The sequence below is a fragment of the Rhipicephalus sanguineus genome, chromosome 4, assembly GCF_013339695.2.
Source record: "Rhipicephalus sanguineus isolate Rsan-2018 chromosome 4, BIME_Rsan_1.4, whole genome shotgun sequence".
Taxonomy (NCBI): domain Eukaryota; kingdom Metazoa; phylum Arthropoda; class Arachnida; order Ixodida; family Ixodidae; genus Rhipicephalus; species Rhipicephalus sanguineus.
Window position 1 is genome coordinate 178,964,374 of NC_051179.1, and position 21,739 is coordinate 178,986,112.

A 21,739-nucleotide genomic window follows, 5' to 3' on the forward strand; every position below is an offset into this window, starting at 1 on the left:
TTTTCGCTCCGGACTTCTCCACGCATCTCCAACGTCTGCGGCATGTTTTGATGCGTTTGCGCAACGCCGGCCTCCAACTGAATCTGAAGAAGTGCCGATTTGCAGCACGGCAGCTGACAATCGTAGGCTACGTCGTGTCCAAGGACGGAATCCTTCCCGATCCGGCCAAGCTTCGGGCTGTGGCCGAATTTCCCAAACCTATGTCCGTCAAAGAAGTGCGCAGTTTCGTCGGACTGTGTTCATACTTTCGACGCTTCACACAAAACTTTGCTACCGTCATATCACCGTTGACGAAGCTCCTTGGAAGTAACGGGCCTCTAAATTCGTGGTCGTCCAAGTGCGATGACGCGTTCGTAAAGCTCCATCGTTTGTTGACGTCACCTCCCATACTACTCCACTATGGCCCTACGGCCCCAACAAAGGTACACACGGACGCCAGCGGTGTAGGCCTCAGCGCTGTCCTTGCGTAGCGCAAACCATGGTTCCCCGAATATGTTGTGGCATATGCAAGTCGTACGCTTACTAGAGCCGAGACCAATTACGGTGTCTCGGAAAAAGAGTGCCCGGCGATCATCTGGGCCCTTACAAAGTTCCGACCTTATTTGTATAGTCGCCCATTTGATGTTGTCACCGACCATCATGCACTATGCTGGCTGTCATCATTGAAGGATCCCTCAGGCTGTCTCGCCCGCTGGGCACTTCGCCTGCAAGACTACAACACCACGTGCTGTACCGCAACGGACACCAGCATGCTGACGCCAACGCCCTCTCGCACTCCCCTTTGCCTGACGACAATGCCCCCTTCTCAGTATCTTACATTGCTGTTTCTTCCATCGACGTTCACACCATTGCTACCGCACAGCTCAAGGATAAATGGATCGCCTCGCTGATAGACTTGCTCACTGATCCGTCGGCAACACCATCCACTCGCGTGTTGTGTCGTCAAGCCCACCATTTCGCCATTCGTGACGACCTACTGCACCGACGCAATTGCATCGTCGCTGTTGACCTACTGCATCGTCGCTGTTGACCATGTCACGCGATATGCCGAAACCACCGTCCTCCCAGTGGCTACAGCGCACAATGTTGTTTCCTTCCTGCTGCACCAATTCAGACTGCGTCACGGTCCACCCCAGCAGCTCCTCAGCGATCGACGTTGTGTCTTCTCGTCAGAAGTCGTCGAAGCCATTCTCAAAGAGTGCCATGCTGTTCACCGCAAAACTACTGCTTACCACCCGCAGACGAATGGCCTAACCGAATGCTTTAACCGCACGCTATGGGACATGCTCTCAATGTACGTCGCCGCCGATCACACAAATTGGGATGCCATTCTGCCCTTCGTCGCCTACGCCTATAATACCGCCCCTCAGAGCACTACTGGTTTTTCACACTTATTGTACGGAAGGCACCCGTCGCACACCATCGATACGATATTTCTATACAAGCCGGATCCATCTGAGTGTGCACCTATTTCTGACACAGCCAGGCTTGCTGAAGAGTGTCGCGAGCTTGCAAAGACCTTTACAATGCACGAACAAGAGCGGCAGAAGAGCCTTTGCGGGGGCACCACCACTTCTGAGTCCACGTTCCTCCCCGGAGCACTCGTATGGCTCTCGGTCCCTACCAATGCAACCGGCCTCTCTTCAAAACTACTGCCCAAATACGAAGGCCTATACCGTGTCATCGAGTGCACATCCCCGGCCAACTACCTGATCGAACTCATCGAACCATCTTCGGACATGCGCCGTCGAGGGCGCGACATTGTCCACGTGGAGCGCCTCAAGGCCTACTATGACCCTCTCATAGTGACAAGCTGTTGGGTCGCCGGGCGGCTCCTTTTTCGTACCCAGGGTAATTGTAGCGAAGCCTTGGAACTGAGTAATGGGTTGCGCTCTCCAGCGCCTTCTAGTGGGTCGTCCTCTTTGGCTCCTCCTCTTCGGCTCCTCTGCTTCGGCTCCTCCTGAAAGAGCACCGCTCATGCTGAGAGTCCGTGCTTTGACTTGACTGTCACCATTGCGTATTATCACTGAGTGCCGTCAATTAAACGCCTTAATAGTATCTTTGCCCAGCCCTGGCTCACACTTTCACTACTCCCATTGCCTGTTCTCTTGGAGTTGGTCATTTCTAAAAGGGTTGACCATCATAGTCACACAGCAGTTATGTGTTTTATTTGCCCTCAGTGAAAAACATTATATTGTACATACAAAAATGTGCTTGCTCACACGTTTTGTAAAGCAAGACAGTGCCAGCAGGCACAGGGTGGCCAAGGGGTGGCAGGTGCCCCCCTTATTCATCAAACAGCGCATGCTCCATACCTTTACTCAGACGACCCTGTCCCCCCATTAATTAGATTGTTGGGTTATTGCCATGTAGGCTTTTGAGGGTAATGACGGCCCCAATGTTACATTTACTTCTGTTTACTTCTCACCTTTAGCCCCTTAAAGCTGGCGGTCAAAGGCAGGCCGTTGTGAGAAACAAGTCGTTGCTTCATTTCCATTTTTGCGCCCATCGCGAAGCTTGTTGTCCTTCGGACTCGACTATCTGGGGAAGGGGTGGCAGCGGCAACACTTGGCCATGGAAAACCAAAGTTTAATTTAGTTGTGTCTAAAGGAAAGATATCATAGCACTGACGTCACCTGCTATTGCTAAATGAATGGCATGGAGAAGGCAGAATGAAAGATGGTGCTTTGCGCTTTGTCCTTGCAGTGTTTTGCCTTGTGTTTTATGTTACTTAATGCACAGTAGTACAAGAGAAGGGGAATTGTTCGAGGGGCTCGTTTCTTTGTTAGACGCTACCAATGAAACCAATAGACAATTAAGCCAAGGAAGATGTAGGGGACATTGTTGTTTTTAACTGTAGTTTAATGATTATGACTTGAATTGAAAAGAATGTAAGGGCCCCTCCAACACTCTTTTTTAAAATGCCTACATCGCTGCCGACTGCATCAACACATAGTGGTGCTCGTCAGAACTATTGCAGGTGCAAATGATGGAGAAGAGCACAGGCCTATGATTGGATAAATGTAATGCTACAAGTGATCGCGGCATTGCATCAAAAAAGAGACTACTATTGGGTTTTGTTCTTCTTTCACATGCTTTTTCTCTGAATGCCCAATAGACCAATGCTCTTAGATTTTATTCAGATGGAAAACTACCCCCACGAAAAAGTGACCCCATTTCTGTGTCTACTCGTGATGTGGAGTGCCGGGCAAACAATGCACCGAACACCACCACGCTGCGAGAAATGCGCAGGGGACGCTCCACGCGCCATTGTGTTCAAACTGAAGAACAAAAAATGTAAGAGCGTTTAAATAGATGCCGTTGCAAAAAATAAAGATCGCTAAAACTACAAAACGTGATAGAGGCATTCTGACTCGTTTCGCACGTGCGGTTCCCTCTTGAGGCACTACGCTGTTTGTTGTCGCAACAGGGTCATCAATGCGTTGGATAGAACAGGCAAAATGTCACACAAGCTTCCCCTACGTCGGAGCTTTCAGCTCATTCCATTGGTGGTGCCTTGCAACGTCAGTGGCAAGTGAAATGTGCTAAAGTGACCCCGCAAAGATCGAGTTGAAGGTAGGCGTCCTTTTTATTGTATTTTGAATTTCCCAGGCTCAATAACTTTGTACTGCATGCCCCTATCACTGCAGTTCTTGCTGCACTAATCTGTTCACCCTTCAGTCTATGCAACCCACAAGAAAAAAAGGTAACACAATGAGGTCTTAAATAGGGGACCCCTTTAAAGTGGATAAAAATCGCCCTTTGTGTCTACAAAGAAACGAGCCCCTCGGACAATTCCCCTTCTTTCGTGCTTTCGCAGCAAGGGCTTCGTCCGGGTAGACTCGATGCCTTAGGTAGCATGTGTGGGTTTATTGGTCAGTTACCACCTCGTGAAATAATGGCGTGCCACGTGGCGTCCTCTGGCAAAAAGAGTGTTCCACATTTGCCGCCTTGGCTAAAAGTGGTGCTGGCTAACACTCCCAGGGATTAAACACGCATAAATATCCAACAAAGTGGATGATAGCTCAAGGGGTAGAGCATTGGACCGACAGAAAGGGCAATTTTTCGTCCACTCCTTTCAGTATAGGCCATAATCATTACACTACAGTTAAAAACAACAAATAATGTCCCCTATACCTTCCTGTTGGTTTCATTTGTGTTGTAAATAAAGAACCCCAGAATTTACAATTTATTCGTAGAAGGAGTCGTGCACATGTGTTGAATAAAAGAGGCCTTGCCACAGGGACGACTTGCGTTACCACGTGCGCCTGCATGCGGTACAAGGTGAGCTGTGCTGCAAGCTGTGTCAGCAGCAGTTTCGCACCCTGGTTGATTTCAAGGGGCACTGCGACAGCCATGGCCCCAAGCCGTTGCAGAAGCCGCCTCGCCGCAATCCCGCCATGCTCTCGTGTGGTGCCTGCGGGAAGCTGTTTCGCTCGCAGGTGAGGTGAAACTCTGTCCAGGTGTCTCCATTTCATAACTTGCCAAGTGATGCTGTGAAAGCTGCCAAGTAGGATCAGGCTGATTTGGCCGATTTTGAGCATGTTGAAGGGAATCAAGGAATGTAGACTCTGTGCCTGTTTTCTACACTTGATACAATCTTTAGCGTTGTTCACTTTTCTGCCATGTAAGTAGTGCACCCACAGAAGTCTCACACGTATTGCAGTGCAGGTGCTTCTTTATCTGGGCTGCTTCTTATGATATAACTACAGCCTGTACATGTACAATCACATCAAATTGCATCCTGCTAGGTACTATGTTTTGAAATGAACGAGTGGTGAAAGGCAGGCTAATTGAACATATTTTAGAGAAGGGATTAACAGAGGCCATACGTGATGAATAAATGCTAAGATGAGGACTGTCTGTCAACTGATTATTTATTCAAAGGAACCATGCGAAAAAATAAAAAACAAGCATGAAAAAATATGATCAACACCCATCTTCATCTTTGCGTTGCTGGTCCTGTGTGATCCCTGTTAATCCCTTCTCTAAAATTATGTTTTGGTTGTGAGCACATATGATCAGCTTGATCTCCAGGCTAACTAAGCATGCGGGAATGCATTCTCATCAGCTTCACTGCAATTTAAATGAAATTTTCCTGTTGTAAATAATGTAACAGTTAATGCTCAGAATGCAGAAGAGGTTATCTAAGCAGCACTCTCACTGCTTTAGTTCATTAAAGTATTTTCTCCTTGTTTGTCATTTGTGACGTCGCCACCAATCTTCCATTCCTGTAGACATTCTGGCTTACCATGCCATTTGCTCCACTAAGAATAACATTTTTTGGCGTTATAGACGGCACTAGTTTACTAATACATCAATAGCTGTTTTTTCCTCTACTATCCTTTGAAAGAATGACAGGTAATCAGAAGTGATCCGAAGCTCTCCACTATGGCATCAGGCACAAGCCCTGCCTTGTCCAGATGTCATACGCCATCAATTGAGCATTCCCAAAATAGGCATTGCCAAGTTATATATGAAGTAAGCGATGTTACAATTGAATATTAATGCAATTGTACAGCTGCTGTTCCAGTTTTGGAATTACATCATCACGATTGCTGAATGACATTGATTGGTCAGTTCAATGACATGCGCAGGCCTGGCTGGAGCGTCACATAGAGCAGCGGCACGGTGGTGACGACGTGGACAGTGTCGAGAGTGCTCCTGCTTCGCAAGATAGGGGACCCCCAACGCTGCAGTGCTGTGCCTGCGCACGCACCTTCACTTCAGCGTCCGCTTTACAGTCACACGAGCGGTCACATTTTGAAGGGCAGCCAGGCAGCTTGGGCGAGCATGCCTGTTCCCTGTGTGACCGGTCCTTCAGCAGCTACCGGGGTCTGCGCATGCATCAGCGCAAGCACATCGGCTGCCAGCAGACTGGCAAGGGAGGTGCGACCACTGAGCCAGTGATTGAGGTGATTGTTTGATGCCCTGTGGAATACGTAGACCTTGTTGCAGGAAGGACAGGTGCACAAAATTTCGCAGGTGTTTTGAGGACATGCGGACTCATGACTGTGGTAACTACATTCATTGCTCGTTTGAAGCAGAGTGAATTTGGATATGGGTGCAAACTATGGTGGTGGAGCATTACATTTTCTTGAAGTCACATAGCAGCTTCCGTTTACAAGTTTGAATGGGCACATCATTCAAGCTAAAATGCAGTTTCCTAATATTAATGACAACTAAGACAATAATGCCACGGAAAGTATGGGGGTTGTTATTTGTAGTAATTAGAATATAAATGTGAAGAAAGTAAAGTGGACGAAAAGATAACTTGCCGCGAGCAGGGACTGAACCTGCGACCTTCGAATAACACATTCGATGCTCTACCACTGAGCTATGGCGGCAGTCATCCTCCCGTGCACTTTATGGGGTATATATGTGCATTTAAACCCAGGAGTGTTAGTCAGCGCCGTTCGCCACCATGGCTGCGATTGGCGTGCTGGAGATGCCAAGTGCAAGAGAGATGCCCGACTGAACGACAAAGACAGAGAGGCGAAACATGCTGGAGACACCAAGTGCAAAAAAGATGCAAGACTGAATGACAAATACACTCAGGCGAAATGTGAGCACTAAAGAGATGCCGGACTTAACGGCAAAGACACAGATGCAAAACATGCTGGAGACGCCAAGCGCAAAGGCGATGCCAGGCTGAACGACAAAGACACAGAGGCGAAACGCGCTGAAAACGCCAAGCGCAAAAGAGATGCCAGACTGAACGGCAAAGACACAAAGACGAAACATGCTAGAGATGCCAAGTGCAATAGTGTGCCAGACTGAACAACGAAGACGCACAGGTTGGCTCCTGATCTGCCCTCATGATCTGCTGTCATGGAATTGAATGACGCTGTAATTTTTTCCGTTTTTCACGCTTGTAACTATGTCACAGAAGAAAATGCATCTTATCTGGGTATCTTGAGTGGGAAGCAGGCACTCCTGCAATATGGCAATGGAGCCACATGCACCTCCTAATGACAACATAGTGTGTGGCACCAATCGCCATGCCAGCAGTGGATTTACCCTCTTTCATTATCGCTTTCGATGCATTGATGAAATTTCAGCCATTCCAAGCAGTTTCTAGTTCCAGGTCACGCTGCCTGTGCCATCATTACCCGTCACGGTGTTCAAGCGGTAATGGTGCTCGACGGCGGACTTGCAGGTCGTGGGATCAAATCCCGGCTGCGGCGGTTGCATTTTTGATGGAGGCGAAAACGCTACAGACCTACGTACTTAGATTAGGTGCACGTAAAAGAACCTTAGGTAGTCGAAATTTCCGGAGCCTTCCCCTACGGCGTTTCTCATAATCGTATCCTGGTTTTGGGACGTTAAAACTCCAACAATAACTGTTACCTGTGTCGTCATTGAGCAATGTGTTGCAAGAAATGTTCTTATTATGGCACATCTGGCATGACTGTTGACAGACAGTGACGGCAGCACCATTTGACACCAGCATAGCACCTACTACTCCCATGGATGGAGAGACGGTCTTCTCGGATGCGGCAATGGTGCCCTTGCAGTCAGTCGGGGATGAGGGTGGTGACAGCAGCACTGAAGGAGCTGCAGTTACGACCGATGTTGAAATGGCAACAGAGGACAGCAGTAACAAGGGTAAGAGCAGCCAAGCAGCTGTGCACATTTTACTCTGGAACGTAATTATGATGTAGTATTCTGTTCACTTCGCTTTTTCGTCATCTTCACCATCATCAACCTGGGATTTAACGTAGAGGTGTGCGAATATTCGAACTTTCGAATATTTTTGTAATAGTGTTTGCTGTTCAATTCGATTCGCACTGGAATTTGACTATTTGAAGTATTTGAACTTCCGGAAAATAAGTAGTCATCGTCCGATTTTTCCAACTTTCTAGGGGCCGTGAAATCGTCCGAAAAATCAGGCTGTCTGAAAAAACGAATTCACACTTTTTTTATTCCACTCAAGCGATCATATTGCCACAGCCACGTCCGAAATAGCTTTAATGCCTCCCGGTACACTTATCAGGCATTTTGGTGCGCGCCCAGGCTTTCGTGAATACATACATTCGGTACCTGCTGCAAACCCCGCTTAACTACGTGCCAACCGCCAATTGCAAATTTACGTCTCGTGATGAGCGCTGCTGATACCAGGAAAGCACGGAATAGATTACGGCTCTTTTGCATGGAGCATTTGGAAAGGATGATGCGGAATACTAAGACTGTGGTGAAAGAGCGGAAGACTTGTCCAGCTCTCACCGATGTGTGTAGGCATGTAAACGATGTGCACACGCATCGCCGAATCTCCGCCGATACGCAGCATTTGCTGCCGCGTAAAGCTGATCGTTCCTAGTTGTGCGTAACACATTGCGAACCAAGCTGACCGGGGCGCTTGCTGTACCGTACGCATGTGTTTGCTGTTATAGCGTTCGTTCTGATAGGCCTAGTTATGACATGGCCACTCCGTTCCTGATCGCAGATGGGCGCGGCGCTGGCGAGCTGCTTGCGTTCGTGAAGGCAATGCATCTGCGCGGCACGTTCCGGTTAACGACTGTGCTAGGCCACATACACTACTGATCGGTTAGCTGAAGATGCTTATCATAAGGGGCGGGCGTGTTTGCCGCCTGCCGCTATCACCTCTCCGTGCATTTCCAGTGCTTATCCGTAAAGACATCGCTGCACTGCACCGTGACAGTGGCCCTTTCAGATTTTCAATATGCTTCACCCATCACACTCTGGCATTGTGGCAAAGCTGCCACTCGAACTCTGCTACGGCCACAAACAGATTGACTCACAAAAGCGCTGGTTTGAACCTATGAGATAGTAGATGTGGCAGAGGTGAGGGCTTTAATTAATGCCGTTTCGGACCTGAAATTTGGGGAGAAAGTAAAAAAAAATCGGGCGGCGAAGAGTTTCAGTGTCCGAAATTTCAGATGTTCTCATACATTGACATCTGTGCGATAGATTAGAAACTCCGGACTTGATGGAAGCGCGCCCTTGTCTGCCATATCAGTTGGGCCTCCACAGAAGTTGAAGGAGGAGGAGAGGTTGGGGAAATAGCGTCTTTTCCTGTCGCATTTAAAGTGTTGTCAACACCACATTGGTTGCACCAAATCATCTAAATAAATACAATTCGGCCTCTGCATTGCCTCATTCTTGATAGGACTACTAGGGAACACCACCCCTCCATTGCTTCACCAACCTAGCCAAAAGAAATGCTTTCATGTTGCTATCTCATAAGAATATGCTTAGGGATCCTCTGCATCTTTTTTCTATAATTTTGCGTTGAAGTATTAAAAAAAAAATATTCAACAACTATTCATAAAATATTGTATTCAATTCGCACTCACATTTTAATATTCAAATTCGCTTTGCACTCAATTTTGCTATTCGCACAGCTCTAATTTAAAGTTCATTGTCAGCCTTCGAAAAAGCCCCATCCAACCTCCATCCTTCAGCTGCACTTTATTTATATGTACTAAAATGACGGAACTGCCTTGTCGTATTATGTAATGTCGATAGCACTACAGTTAAACCTGGATACAGTTGAACCCCTTTATAAGAGGCACGCATGGGGAAGAAATTCTTGCCTGTTATATGAGGTGTCTCTTATAAGCAGGGTACTAAGTTATGCATTTTCCTATCAACCCTTACTTTCATGTAGCACGCTGGTGTCTCTTATACCCCACGTGTCTCTTATATCAGTGTCTCTTATAAAGGGGTTCAACTGTATAACGAAATTGACACATTTCCACACACTTAATACAAGGTGCACTCGCGAGCACAGGCGCTGTGGTTACAGAGCAGCTGAATCCTGGCCACACATTTCGATGGAGGCAAAATGCTAGAGGCACATGTACAGTGCGATGTCAGTGCACGTTAAAGGACCCCAGGTGGTCAAAATTATCTGGAGCCCTCTAATACAGCATCTCTCATAGCCCCGAGTCATTTTTGGACATTAAACCCCATAAATCATGCCAAATTGACGGTATTGGAATAACGCGTCTGCAATGCACAGATATACACAGATAAAGTGTAGATAAAATGCACAGATATACCCGATAAAGTGTATGGGAGGACGACCACCGCCGTAGCCTAATTGGTAGAGCATCAGACATGTTGTTTGACGCTTGCAGCTTCGATCCCTGTCGGCAGCAAGTTGTCTTTTTGTCCACTTTAATTTTTTCACATTTGTGTCATTACTACAAATAATGTCCCCTATACTTTCCTTGGCTTTGGTTGTCATTAAACTTCATGCTGGTATGTTGCTCTTTCATAGCCATGAACTGGCACAAACTTCTCCAGTGCTGCCGATAAGTTCTGGCTTTGAAGGATAAATGTCCTGAATAAAAGGAAAGATATGCCCTCTTGTTTGCACAGCGATGGAGCACGCGTGCCCCCTGTGTGGCAAGACGTTTGAGCGTGCCCTGAAACGTGACCACCACGTGGTGCGCAAGCACACCAAGGCGTACCCGCTGCAGTGCACCATGTGCCGCCGGGGGTTCATGTTCCGCAAGAACCTCGACCGCCACTTCCAGGATGCACACAGCAGTAAGTCAGGGTGAACACCACAATACCAGTTCTTCTATTTCATACTTTCTCTATTTACCACTATAATAAATCTTTGGTACAAAAGAAATGTACCATACTTTGCAAAGAAGGTAGTTGCAAGCCTCTGTTTGGGCAAACAACAGTAATACACAGGCACAAGGGCTCCACACAGAGGGAGATTATAGAGGCCTTCCATATCGGGAGGGAGGGGCCAAGTTGCATTAGTCATCTATCTATTAATCTGCAGGAGGGTGAGATAGCCTTTCTAGAACGACATGTGAGATAATCGTGCTGAGCGCTAGTTTTTGTAATCTCTTTATATCGACTCAGTGGGTTTTATCTGGTCTAACTGCATTTTAAAAATGTTTTTTCCTGAATAAAGAAGTCACAAGTGTGTCGTTCTGTGTCCATCTTTTCTTGTGTGCCGTGTTATTTGCAGCCCCTTTTCATCATGTATAGCCCACCCTTGCATATAACGCGTACCCCCAGCTACGGAAAAATAAAAACCAAAGAAAGATAGACACCTTCATTTCATTACGGTGAATTAATGCTGTGAAACCAACTTCCACACCAAAATTCACGTGTAACGCACACCCCAATTTTAGCTCCGAAATTTCTGTATATATTGGTCGGGTTATACGCAAGGAAATACAGTATACTAGTAGAGCCTCTGTTAATACATTGTGGAAGAAAACACAAAGAAAAAATTTAATATGAAAATTTAATATCAGATGTCACTAAAAAATGTTGCATTTCACGTGATCTAAGACTCGTGGTTTTATGAGCATTGTAGATTACACTGAACATCAGCTTACTAACTATAGTGTAATCTATTGCACGTGAGAACAGGGTTCACTCAATGACTACTAGCACTCACTGCCATGACAATGGCGTGATGAGAAGTGGCAGGAGCACGCTGCTGTCTGCTTCCACATTTCCACATTCACGTGTAACGCACACCCCAATTTTAGTTCCGAAATTTCTGTATATATTGGTCGGGTTATATGCAAGGAAATACAGTATACTAGTAGAGCCTCTGTTAATACATTGTGGAAGAAAACACAAAGAAAAAATGTACTATCCATGAAAATTTAATATCAGATGTCACTAAAAAATGTTGCATTTCACGTGATCTAAGACTCGTGGTTTTATGAGCATTGTAGATTACACTGAACATCAGCTTACTAACTATAGTGTAATCTATTGCACGTAAGAACAGGGTTCACTCAATGACCACTAGCACTCACTGCCATGACAATGGCGTGATGAGAAGTGGCAGGAGCACGCTGCTGTCTGCTTCCACATTTACTTTAACTGCACTGGGCCCCCAGGCAGATCACGTGACTCCCAACACCAGAAGTGCACTGAGGCTACCTCCATTAGTGCCCAGGCAGCGTTGCACTCAGTCGTGCATGTTTGTTCGAGTGGCCTCCAACATTTATTGCGTTGAAGGATGCGCATGCCAAGAACGTCGGCCTAGCACCTGCAGATCTTGTGTCTGCATGTGCATGTCTGTGTGTGCTTGTATGGTCAGCGTTTATTGCTGTGTACACTTCATGTTGTACGTATACACTTCATTGCTGTATACACTTCGTGCCACTATGGTAGCAGTCTGTACAAAGCCCAAGTGTGACAGGATCCTATCCTGTGGAATGAGACAAAATGCATGAGAGCATGCCATTTTTGCCCTTGTGGGTTGCAAATGAAACGTCTCTAGTCAGCTGGGCTTGGGACAGTCCGGCCGTTTCTGTGCACCAACAAAAATAATAAAAGGCGGCACATGTGGCCTGTTTTGTATGTATATTAATCTGTCCCAGAGGTTGAGGGAGCCGAGATGGCCGATTGCTTTATGTGTGCTGTCTTCACCGGCTTAGCTTCACACACCTAATATTGCAGCTCGCACCATGTTAAAGAAACGAGAGGCAGCACGATACGTTTGCTCATTTTTCTTTGCTCTTTTTATCACGGCAGCTGTGAAGGTTCACAGTCTTTGGGCGAGATGTGCTTATATTTGTCCATATGCACATGACACCATGCTCTTTGATTTTATTAGTGCTTAAAGTACCGCAGTAAAACTGTGCTAACAAAACTGAATCTTTGTACAGTAAAGGCTTGTTACAGTAAAACCCCGTTAATTCGGACTTCACGGGACCAGACAGAATGTCCGAATTAACCGAGGGTTCGAATTATCGCGAGTACGATCAAAACACTAGAAAAATGTTTCCGCCACCACCAGACTTTTATTTCTTAAAGAAGTCGGTGATCGCGGTTTGCTTCGCGGAGGCAACGTGCAAGGAAATCACAATTTGGTAAGTTCCTGAAGGTGGCTGTCCGCGCACACTGTGCCGCAAAGCGGCGGTCTAGCTGACGCAGCCAGGCTTGGAATATTTCGGCCGTCATCCAAGCCTTTCTATTAAAGCGGTAGTCGACAGGCAGCTGCTTAATGTTCTTAAAACATGTTGGCTTCGCAGCCTTTCCGATCACCAGCTGCGGCAGCTACTCTGTGCCGGTCATGTTCGTAGCCAGAACCGTCACCCGCTCTCTACTCCGTTTCCCCCCGACGCACGGGTCCCCCTTAAACACGATCGTCTTGTCAGGCAGAGCCTTAAAGAACAGCGCTGTCTCGTCAGTGTTGATAATGTTGCACGGCTCGTACGTAGAAAGGCGTGCGGAAAGTCCAGAACGCCAGGCCTGCACAACGCTTCACCGCGCACGTTGCGGAACACCAGGGGGGCTATCGCGGAACCGATGCCTTATGCCTATTCTATGCTATTCTTATCATCCACCACTCGTGGCTGGCTGATCGCGTTGAAAACGCAAAACGCGGACGGACCGTCGCCATGTTGCCTGTTGCTGATGACAGTAGCGATGCATTGCCTTTCATTGTGTATGTGCCTCCGAGATGCAAAGCTCGTTTTAAATCTCGGAGGCCATAATCCGATCTCGTTACCTCGTTTTAAATCTCGGAGGCCATAATCCGATCTCGAAGTTGTTAGATGCGCCGTCTATTTCGGCTGCGAATCCGAATTATATCCGAACCGCGGCCGTGGCGGTATCCGCTGCCCGTCTCGACCCGACCTCGGTCGGGAGTTCGAATTAACCGAAGCGCGCTCGAATCTGTCCGAATTAATGAGAGTCTCAGCCATAGAACAATGCACATTTTGGACGGGACCAGACGCCACGTCCGAATTAACCGAAATTCCGAATTAACGGGGGTCGAATTAACGAGATTTTACTGTAATACGGATTTCGTGGAATCGGGAAAAATGTCCAAATTAACCGAATGCCAAAATATTCAAAGTTCCAAGAAAACAACACACAAATGTCTTTTTATTACACAAATACACTTTCATTTTCTTGAAGAATACATAAATCCTGTGCTTACTTTGCATAAGAGCAGTGTAAAAGCCACAATTTTCATCATCCTGAGACATTGTTCACAATGCTACCGCGGTGCAAGACACACTGTCTTAGCCCGAAACGTGCTCTGCACCCATCCTTTATTACGTAACACCACGCTCATGTGACGATACTTTTTTTCGCCAGTAAAATCGCCAGCAACTGATCGTTCGTCCATCGTGAAGAAGCAAGGAAGATTTATGCCAGCACGCAGACCGCAGCTGAAAGCTTTTCATCTTCAGCAACTTCTCTCATGTTTGAGCTTTGTGGCATTGCGCGCACATCGCATCAGGTCAAAACGAACCTACTGAGTGCTGCATTTGCTGTGGATGAAATCGTGGCTGCAACAACGCGATTATAGGCAGCGTCCACAGAGTTCTAAAGGCATGTGCGTGGCCTACGCACACAGGGTTGAAACGAAGCTGCTGAGCGCCGCAGCCGCTGCGGAAAAAACCTGGCTCGAAAATGCATTGCCATGTATGGCGGCTACACAGTTCTGAACACACGCGCTGAAAACGAAACTACTGCTAGTCGCAGCTGCTGTGGACGGTACTGCAGCTAGTGATAGCGTCCACACAGTTCATGTGCACCGAGTAACAACGAAAACAACACACACTTTGCCACAGCCACTAAGGCCTTGGTCGCCAACAATGCGATTGCAGATGGTGACCACACCTTCTTGAAGGCCCATTGCCAACATGGTGTCACACACGGTAGTAAATGCAGATGCATGAAGCGTTCTCGTTTTCCTGTCGTTACCTACGGTTTGGCACGGTTTGTGCTGATGACGATGGCAATGCGGGCTGCAACGCCTCATTTTGGTTGTCTGCAAACGCTGTTTTCGCTCCTTTGCGTCGACGTTTGCAGCTCTTTGTGCTCGGCGTGCTCCGAGAATCGTCCGAAAATAACCAGGTTGCGGCCAAATATGACCAAAGTAACGAAAGTTTGATGCCAATAAACAATGCATATGCTTGCAGGGACCAGAGAACACGTTTGAATTATCCGATTTTCCAAATTAGCGAGGGCCAAATTATCGAGCTTTCACTGTATAGCTATTTAATGTGCTGCTACCTTAATCAGAGTGTCGCCTTTTGGGCAAAACTTCTTTCTCGAGACTTGTTCCTCGCTGCCATTGTCGCAGCAGACCAACGCAAGCTTTACAAGTGCGGTGAACGAGGAAGGCTGTCATGGCCGTGCCATTCTTGGCTGTGCAAGCAGTGCGTGAGGATGGCACGTAGCTTGGCGCAGCAACTATGGGCAGCTTTCATTCGTGCAATTAGTGCACACTCAGATGGGTCTTACGCAGGTGTCACATTTTTGATAGCGGTAGGGGCTGATTCATATGAGATTTCTTGATCGCGATCAACACTGGTTGTTGCCACAGGGTCCGGATTAATTCGGGTTGAGCTTAGCGTGTGTCAGCGAATTGCGATCTGGTAGCCAGACCACAATGCACAGACCGTGATCATCTTGATTTCTATCTCTCGATTCAAAAGTGACTGTGAGTAGAGTTCCATGTGTGATGGGCGTGTGCGAAGTGTTTACAAGGCTGACATGGTGAAGGGCAAAACTTGTGCATCCTTTATTTCGTCTTGTTTATAAAGCTAACATCAAAAGGAAAGAGGGAAAAGTAAAAGGAAATGGCACAACTGGGTAGAAACAATGATGCGGGCTGTGCTGGCTGTTACGTGCACTATCAGATCACGATACCCCATGTAGCGGCACCAGATTCACATTGAGCCTAACCTAGATTGGCCCCGATTTCAGACGGAAGTGCTTGTGTGACACCGGTATTACTCCAAGAGGTGGCAGGGAACAGCAGCTAGTTTTCACCTGTTAAAAGCACTTCCAATGGCTATGTGTGCTGTTGTACTTTATGCTGGAGGTCAGCATTTTACACTAACATCCTGTGAACTTGCAAAATCATCTGTATGAAAAATATCGTTACTGTATCCTTGTGTCCCCTCTTTTTCATCTGTCTAGGTCACTACATGGTCACAACAGCTCCATCAACAAGCATGCAGCCCGACATGGTAAGTCTCATGTTATGCTAACCAGCTTCTGCACAGTGTTGTGTGCAGCAATGCCAGCCACAGGCTATCTACAACAATGCACGCCCGTGAGCGATCAATTTTGAAACAGACACTGAAGAAAGGGAAAAATGAAATGAGCACTCGCCGAGAAATAAAAAATATAACGAGCTAAAAACATTTCAAAACCCATACGGGTTTCTTGGTCATAGTAAAGGAAAATGCAATGGCTCTTTTAAATATCAGAAAAATTATGTAGCTCGCGTGCATAAATTGCCGGCAGATTTCTGCATGTCCTGTTTATCGCATGTTTTGCCTTCTGAATGTGCAGCGATTCTAACAGTAATTGTGCAGGCAGCAGTTTTTTTTTGTCTTCTTGATAATCGAAGCCAAGTACCAGTCTATGCAATGGCCTGTGTTCTCTTAGTGCTCCGATAGAGCGTTGGAAACTGAATTTCCCTTGGCCACGTCATACTGGTGCTGTTTCAGGCACTTTTTAGATGCGAAGCAGCTTATGGCGGAGTTTAATAATCCGGTGGTGGTGTGTGGCGTGACCACCCTTACTGCGCAGGCGCAAACCCTCTCCCCACACCTCCTCTCCATGCGCCGTAGCCAACCTCCCTCTCCCCACATTCCCCCTCCTCGTTTAGATAAAAGGCTCGTGTTAGGTCGTACACACGCTCAGTCACTGCGCTGGTGTCATGAGTTCCTACGTCAACATCTGCGCCAGTTGCAGTAATACCATAACGCCTGCCGAGATCATGGAGCAGCGGAAGAATTCATCGTTTGCTCCACTTGCAAGGACGCGTTAACATCAGGCAAGGTGCCCATTATGAACGGAACTTTAAGTCGACCCATGCGCTGCTTCACATCCCCGCATAGTTCCCTTTAGTGAGAGATGGTGTAATTTTTAAGTCACCAGATTTGCCAACATAGACTGTGTCTCATTGCACTCACTTTTATACACAACACCTGGGTACCTCGATCTCTCTAAAGGGTCTTTCACGCGCATGAATTGGCCGTGCAATTTGCTGAAAGAAACATGCGCCACCCGTACGTCGTACTCGTTAAACACTCTGGCCAAGGCCTTTCTCACACTACGTGCATACGGAATGGCAACGCGTTTGCAATTCTTTGTAACTGCTTGGCGGTTCGGCGTTGAGGCACGATGTTCCTGCTCTCTGAGCAGTTGAGGTGGGTATCCATTACTGGACAGGTGCTTACTCGAACCAAGGCGGAGCGCGCACTCGAACAGTGCTGAAACGACTGAGCATTTGTGAGCTTTAGGGTGTGCGGAAAGAAAATCAAGGTACTTTCTCGTGTGTGTGGGCTTCTGATAGATGGGCATTGCAAAGCAATTGTCTTTACATTCCATGAGAACATCAGGGAAAGCGATGTGGTTGTTCTCTCCGTGCTCCATCGTAGACTGAATGCTCGGCTTGAATGAATTCAGGTGGGTCAAGAATCGCTGGACGTCACATCGGCGAATGACACAAAAGCAGCCATCAACATATCGCACAAAGAATTTGGGGGCAGGGTTGAAAGACGACAACGCCGAATTTTCGAGGGCCTCCAGGGCGAGGTACGCGCACGCAGCAGAGACAGATGCTCCCATGGCTATTCCGAATAGAATTGCCCATTATTATAGAATTGCCCATTGAAGGTGAAGTAAGTGTTTCTCAGGCAGAAATCTAAAAAAAAAACGGCGCAAATCATAGGCGTGGATGGCCATGTAGTCTTGTTCTAGGGCTGCCTTGCAGCACTGAACCACAATGTTGACGGGCATGCACGCAAACATGGATTTGTAGTTGAACGAGACCATTATGTCGTTCTCGTCGATGGAGCACTCTTTTAATCTTTCGATGAAATGCCTGGAATCTTTTACAAATGCAGACATCCTTCCAATCAGCGGCTGCAGCACTTTGTGAAGGCAGCTAGAGAGCCAGTGAAGAGGCGAGTGGGTAAAATCTACTATAGGTCCATTCTTGGGCAGTAACTAGTTACTAGTAACAAGTTACCGGTAACTAGTTACTTTTATCAGTAATTTGTAACTGTAACTAGTTACTTCTAAGTTAGAGGAACTAGTAACTGTAACACTGTTACTTTTTTACACAGTAACTGTAACTAACTGTAACTAGTTACTTCTAAGTTAGAGGAACTTGTAACTGTAACACTGTTACTTTTTTACACGGTAACTATAACTGGAAATAGCGTTACAGTTACTTCTGTTTTTTATTAAAAAAATTATCCAACAGCAGCACTCGTTAAAGGCCGACATTAAAAGCTTTCCACTTTTTTGAACTTCCTTCTTTACCATGTCCTCTCCACCATTCAACTTTCCACAATAGGGCTCCCTTCGCAGTTTAGGAGAGGAGGTCGCTAAGAGGCTTATCTTCCCTGCAGAAGACCGAGGTCGGAGGTTGGTCTTTATGGTCAAAAGTAAGAAGACGCCGACCAAAAGCTTAAAAAATAACAAAGACGTTTTGGCTCTCGTACGGGGGTTTTGTTCACAAATGCTTTTGTGAACAAGGCCCCCGTACGGGAGCCGAAACGTCTTTGTTATTTTTTAAGTTTTTGGTCGGCGCCTTCTTACTTTTGACCATGATTGTTCCCGACCAGACGAGTTTTCGTCGAACTCTTGATTTCAGGTTGGTCTTTAACGCAAGTTCAAGTTTACTTGTAAGCTACATATCGTAAATAAATCATGTTGCAACTGAACAGCTTGCTAAGTTCACGTCCGTTTTCTTTTTGCTCGGCATCTATATATCCTTTTTGTCACTTGAGCTTCTAGCTCTGTTCTTGGTTTACTGGTGGATCATTAGGACGCATAGTCCGTGGCTCCGAGCAAATCGTGTTTGACAGGCGGATAAAAAGCAACAGCGCACAAAACAGTCGAGAGCCAACAATACCGGGAACTAGCGAAGCAATTTTTTAAAACCTCTTTGGAATTGAATGTAAAAGGTTTACTCCGACTTGACAACAATTATTAACAAAATGACATAGACGTTTCGCCTACTATGCAGGCGGCATCCTCAGGTTGTTGCAAGCCGATGCGTTGTGGCGAATGAACCACGATTCCAGGAGTTATCTTCCCCCCCACCTTCGTTCATGAGCCAGTGCGTCCCATTGTTTAGGTCAAAGCTGTGCACTGTTGTCCAGCAGTGTTCAACAAGCCCCGTCTTAGAACGCGCTGCATGGGTTGCTTTAGCAACATCCCGTTTTTCCTGCCTGTTTCCCCGATGTGAGTCGCATTGCAATCCCAGCATTGTACATGTATATAACCCGACTCTGACATAACACCGCAGGTGTGTGGTCTGGTTTCTACGAACACATGTTCCAAGGTATAACGGGGCTTAAAAACGGTTTGTATGCCCAGAGGACCCAGAGCTCCCCGAACATAGTTTGATACACCTTGAACATAGGGAATACTCACAATGGACGTCGCCTTCACTCGTGACACACTCCCTGTTTCTCTTCACATGCATTTCTGGGTGTCGTTAATAAGCATCCTAGGATACTGCTGTCGTTCCAGTGCATCAACCACGTTTTCCAGTTACAGTATCCTATGATGTTTATGGATGCGACAGAATAAGGCGTACACAACTATTGCATGTGTTGGCCCTCCTTTTAGGTTTCCTTCGTCTAGGGTTTGGCCACGTGCAAGTTTGACTACTCGCATGCCTTAGTATGTTTTTATTAAACAAATTCTGTCATTTGCTTTGTAATTTATTACGCATTTGATACAGTAACGAAAAAGTAATGACGTTACTTTTTCACAGTAACTGTAACAGTGTTACTTTTTTGGCTTAGGTAACTGTAACTGTAACACTGTTACTTTTTACTGGTAGCGTGCCCATGACTGTATAGGTCTGAAGGGCACTTTGCATATGTGCACCTTTCGTAAGCCATAAATGTCTGGGGCAGAGCCGTTGTGACACAGGAGACTATTATAAAGGTCTCTTTCAACAGATATACCTATGTGTTGTATAAAAATGGCCAGAACGTATTACTACTCCAATATCAATGGCATCATATTAGAACAGCATACTAATTTCATGCCATACAAAGCTGTGACAAATATTTAGGAACACCATTTTTCGACTAATAACCTACCAGTTTTTTTCCCCAATAAATGCAGAGTTCTTGAAAAATTATACAGTAGTTGAAATTAAAGTTTATTGTGACGTCATAAAATTACAAACCCGTTTATGTTTACTACTTTAATTTCAATGTTCCTATTGGTTTTGCATTGTGTTTGGGTCAGACAGGGGTATGTGCGAAGTTCTGCCACTTTACAACATACTGTGACCTCAATTTTGAATGGATTTAAACTTGTGAAATAACAGGCCTTTCTCACTGGATTATTGTCGCGCATTGTAACGAGCATCGACTCTGCTCCCAGCTCTAGGTTGAAGCGCATTGGGCACATCTTTCACCAAAGTGTACGGTGTACATATGAAATAGCATTCCGAATCAATCGCATTTGTTGATATTATTGGACCAGGCCAGAAGTTGACAATAATGAGATCACAAATATGTTCATGCTCTCTTTACCTCTCATTGTATTGTAATTTGCATCATGTTGCATGCTGCAGGCGTCTGGTACAAGGCAGACACAATTCAAGTGCAACTACTGTGCCTACACTGGGTCTGCTCTGGGGGACATCCAGGCGCACCTGTCCTCCCACCCAGAGATTCGCTTCTATGCTTGCGACCGCTGTGACAAGGAGTTTTCCAGCGAGGTACAGTCGCACTTTTGGGATGAGAACAGCATTCACCATCACACTTTAGCAAAGTTCTTGCAGTTTCTTATGTTAACAGTTAAGAGCTCACCATGAAGGAAAAGGCAGCATTGCGTTGAAATGCTGCCTGCCGACGATGACAAGAATGTAGCTGTACTGATGAAGCTTCACTGCCAGTTTTTGCCGTGTCATTGCTGTCACAAAGGCTGCTGCTGGTTGTTGTCATAGTTGGCAGACACCTGCTTCGGCAACATCTTGGAACATGTGCAGTCGAGGTAAATATGCTAAGAAAGGCCGAATTCAAGTCAGACGTACCGAGCAGCTACAACCGGTATTGCCCGACAGACAACTTTTCAAATTATTTGCTGCAGTTCTTGCAGTCTGGGTGCTCCTATGGAACTTTTTTTTTCTCATTACGCCTTGCAGCAAGTGCTTCGAAATAAAGAGAAAAAATAGAGGCTGCTGTGGAAAAAGCGCTTCCACTGCCAAATGCAAAACTCAGCAGTGTGTATCTCTTTTGTAAATTTGTTCTCACTATACAAAGAAAATAAGCTGCAGAATCATTCTACAGCACTTGCACAATAAGACCAAAAGAAAGGTTCCCGCTTTACTGATAATCAGTGCATTAAACTCAATATGATTTACATTTTAAAGTAATTAAATTACATTGTGATGGAATGGAAACAGTAGTATGTTTTCTTTTTTCTTTTGAGGGTGACGTCATCAAGGATTGAAGGACACCTGACACCAAATTTGCAAACTCGAGATGTGTGTGTTGTTTGATTGTCGTGCATGTGAGGGCCCTTCTGGCTGAAGGTTTGTGGCGAACATTGCCTTTAAGGTATTTTAATTTGGTTTTAGATTAAGCATGAGTGCTCCTCTTAGTTGGCAGCACCTCGTGACATCGCCGCAAGTATGATGGGGATACAGGACCCTGTGGGACTTTAACCGTGTCAAGCGAGTATTGTCGACATTTGCGGGGCCCACACAATAGTAGCCCAACTGGTGCCCGACGGGGGCTATTGTTTCTCGTCCTGTTGATGGGCTGCT

The 21,739-nt window shown here is 46.3% G+C and overlaps 1 protein-coding gene across 1 annotated transcript in view; it reads left to right on the forward strand.

Moving 5' to 3' along the window:
* The window catches only part of LOC119391885 (zinc finger protein 26-like), a 52,492-nt gene that overhangs the window by 9,630 nt on the left and 21,123 nt on the right, over positions 1 to 21,739 (forward strand). The window contains exons 2-7 of the mRNA XM_037659536.2: positions 4,244 to 4,442; positions 5,598 to 5,915; positions 7,422 to 7,608; positions 10,348 to 10,518; positions 15,901 to 15,950; positions 20,543 to 20,689. Coding sequence (XP_037515464.2) covers positions 4,244 to 4,442; positions 5,598 to 5,915; positions 7,422 to 7,608; positions 10,348 to 10,518; positions 15,901 to 15,950; positions 20,543 to 20,689 — 1,072 coding nt within the window. The remainder of the gene's footprint in view (positions 1 to 4,243; positions 4,443 to 5,597; positions 5,916 to 7,421; positions 7,609 to 10,347; positions 10,519 to 15,900; positions 15,951 to 20,542; positions 20,690 to 21,739) is intronic.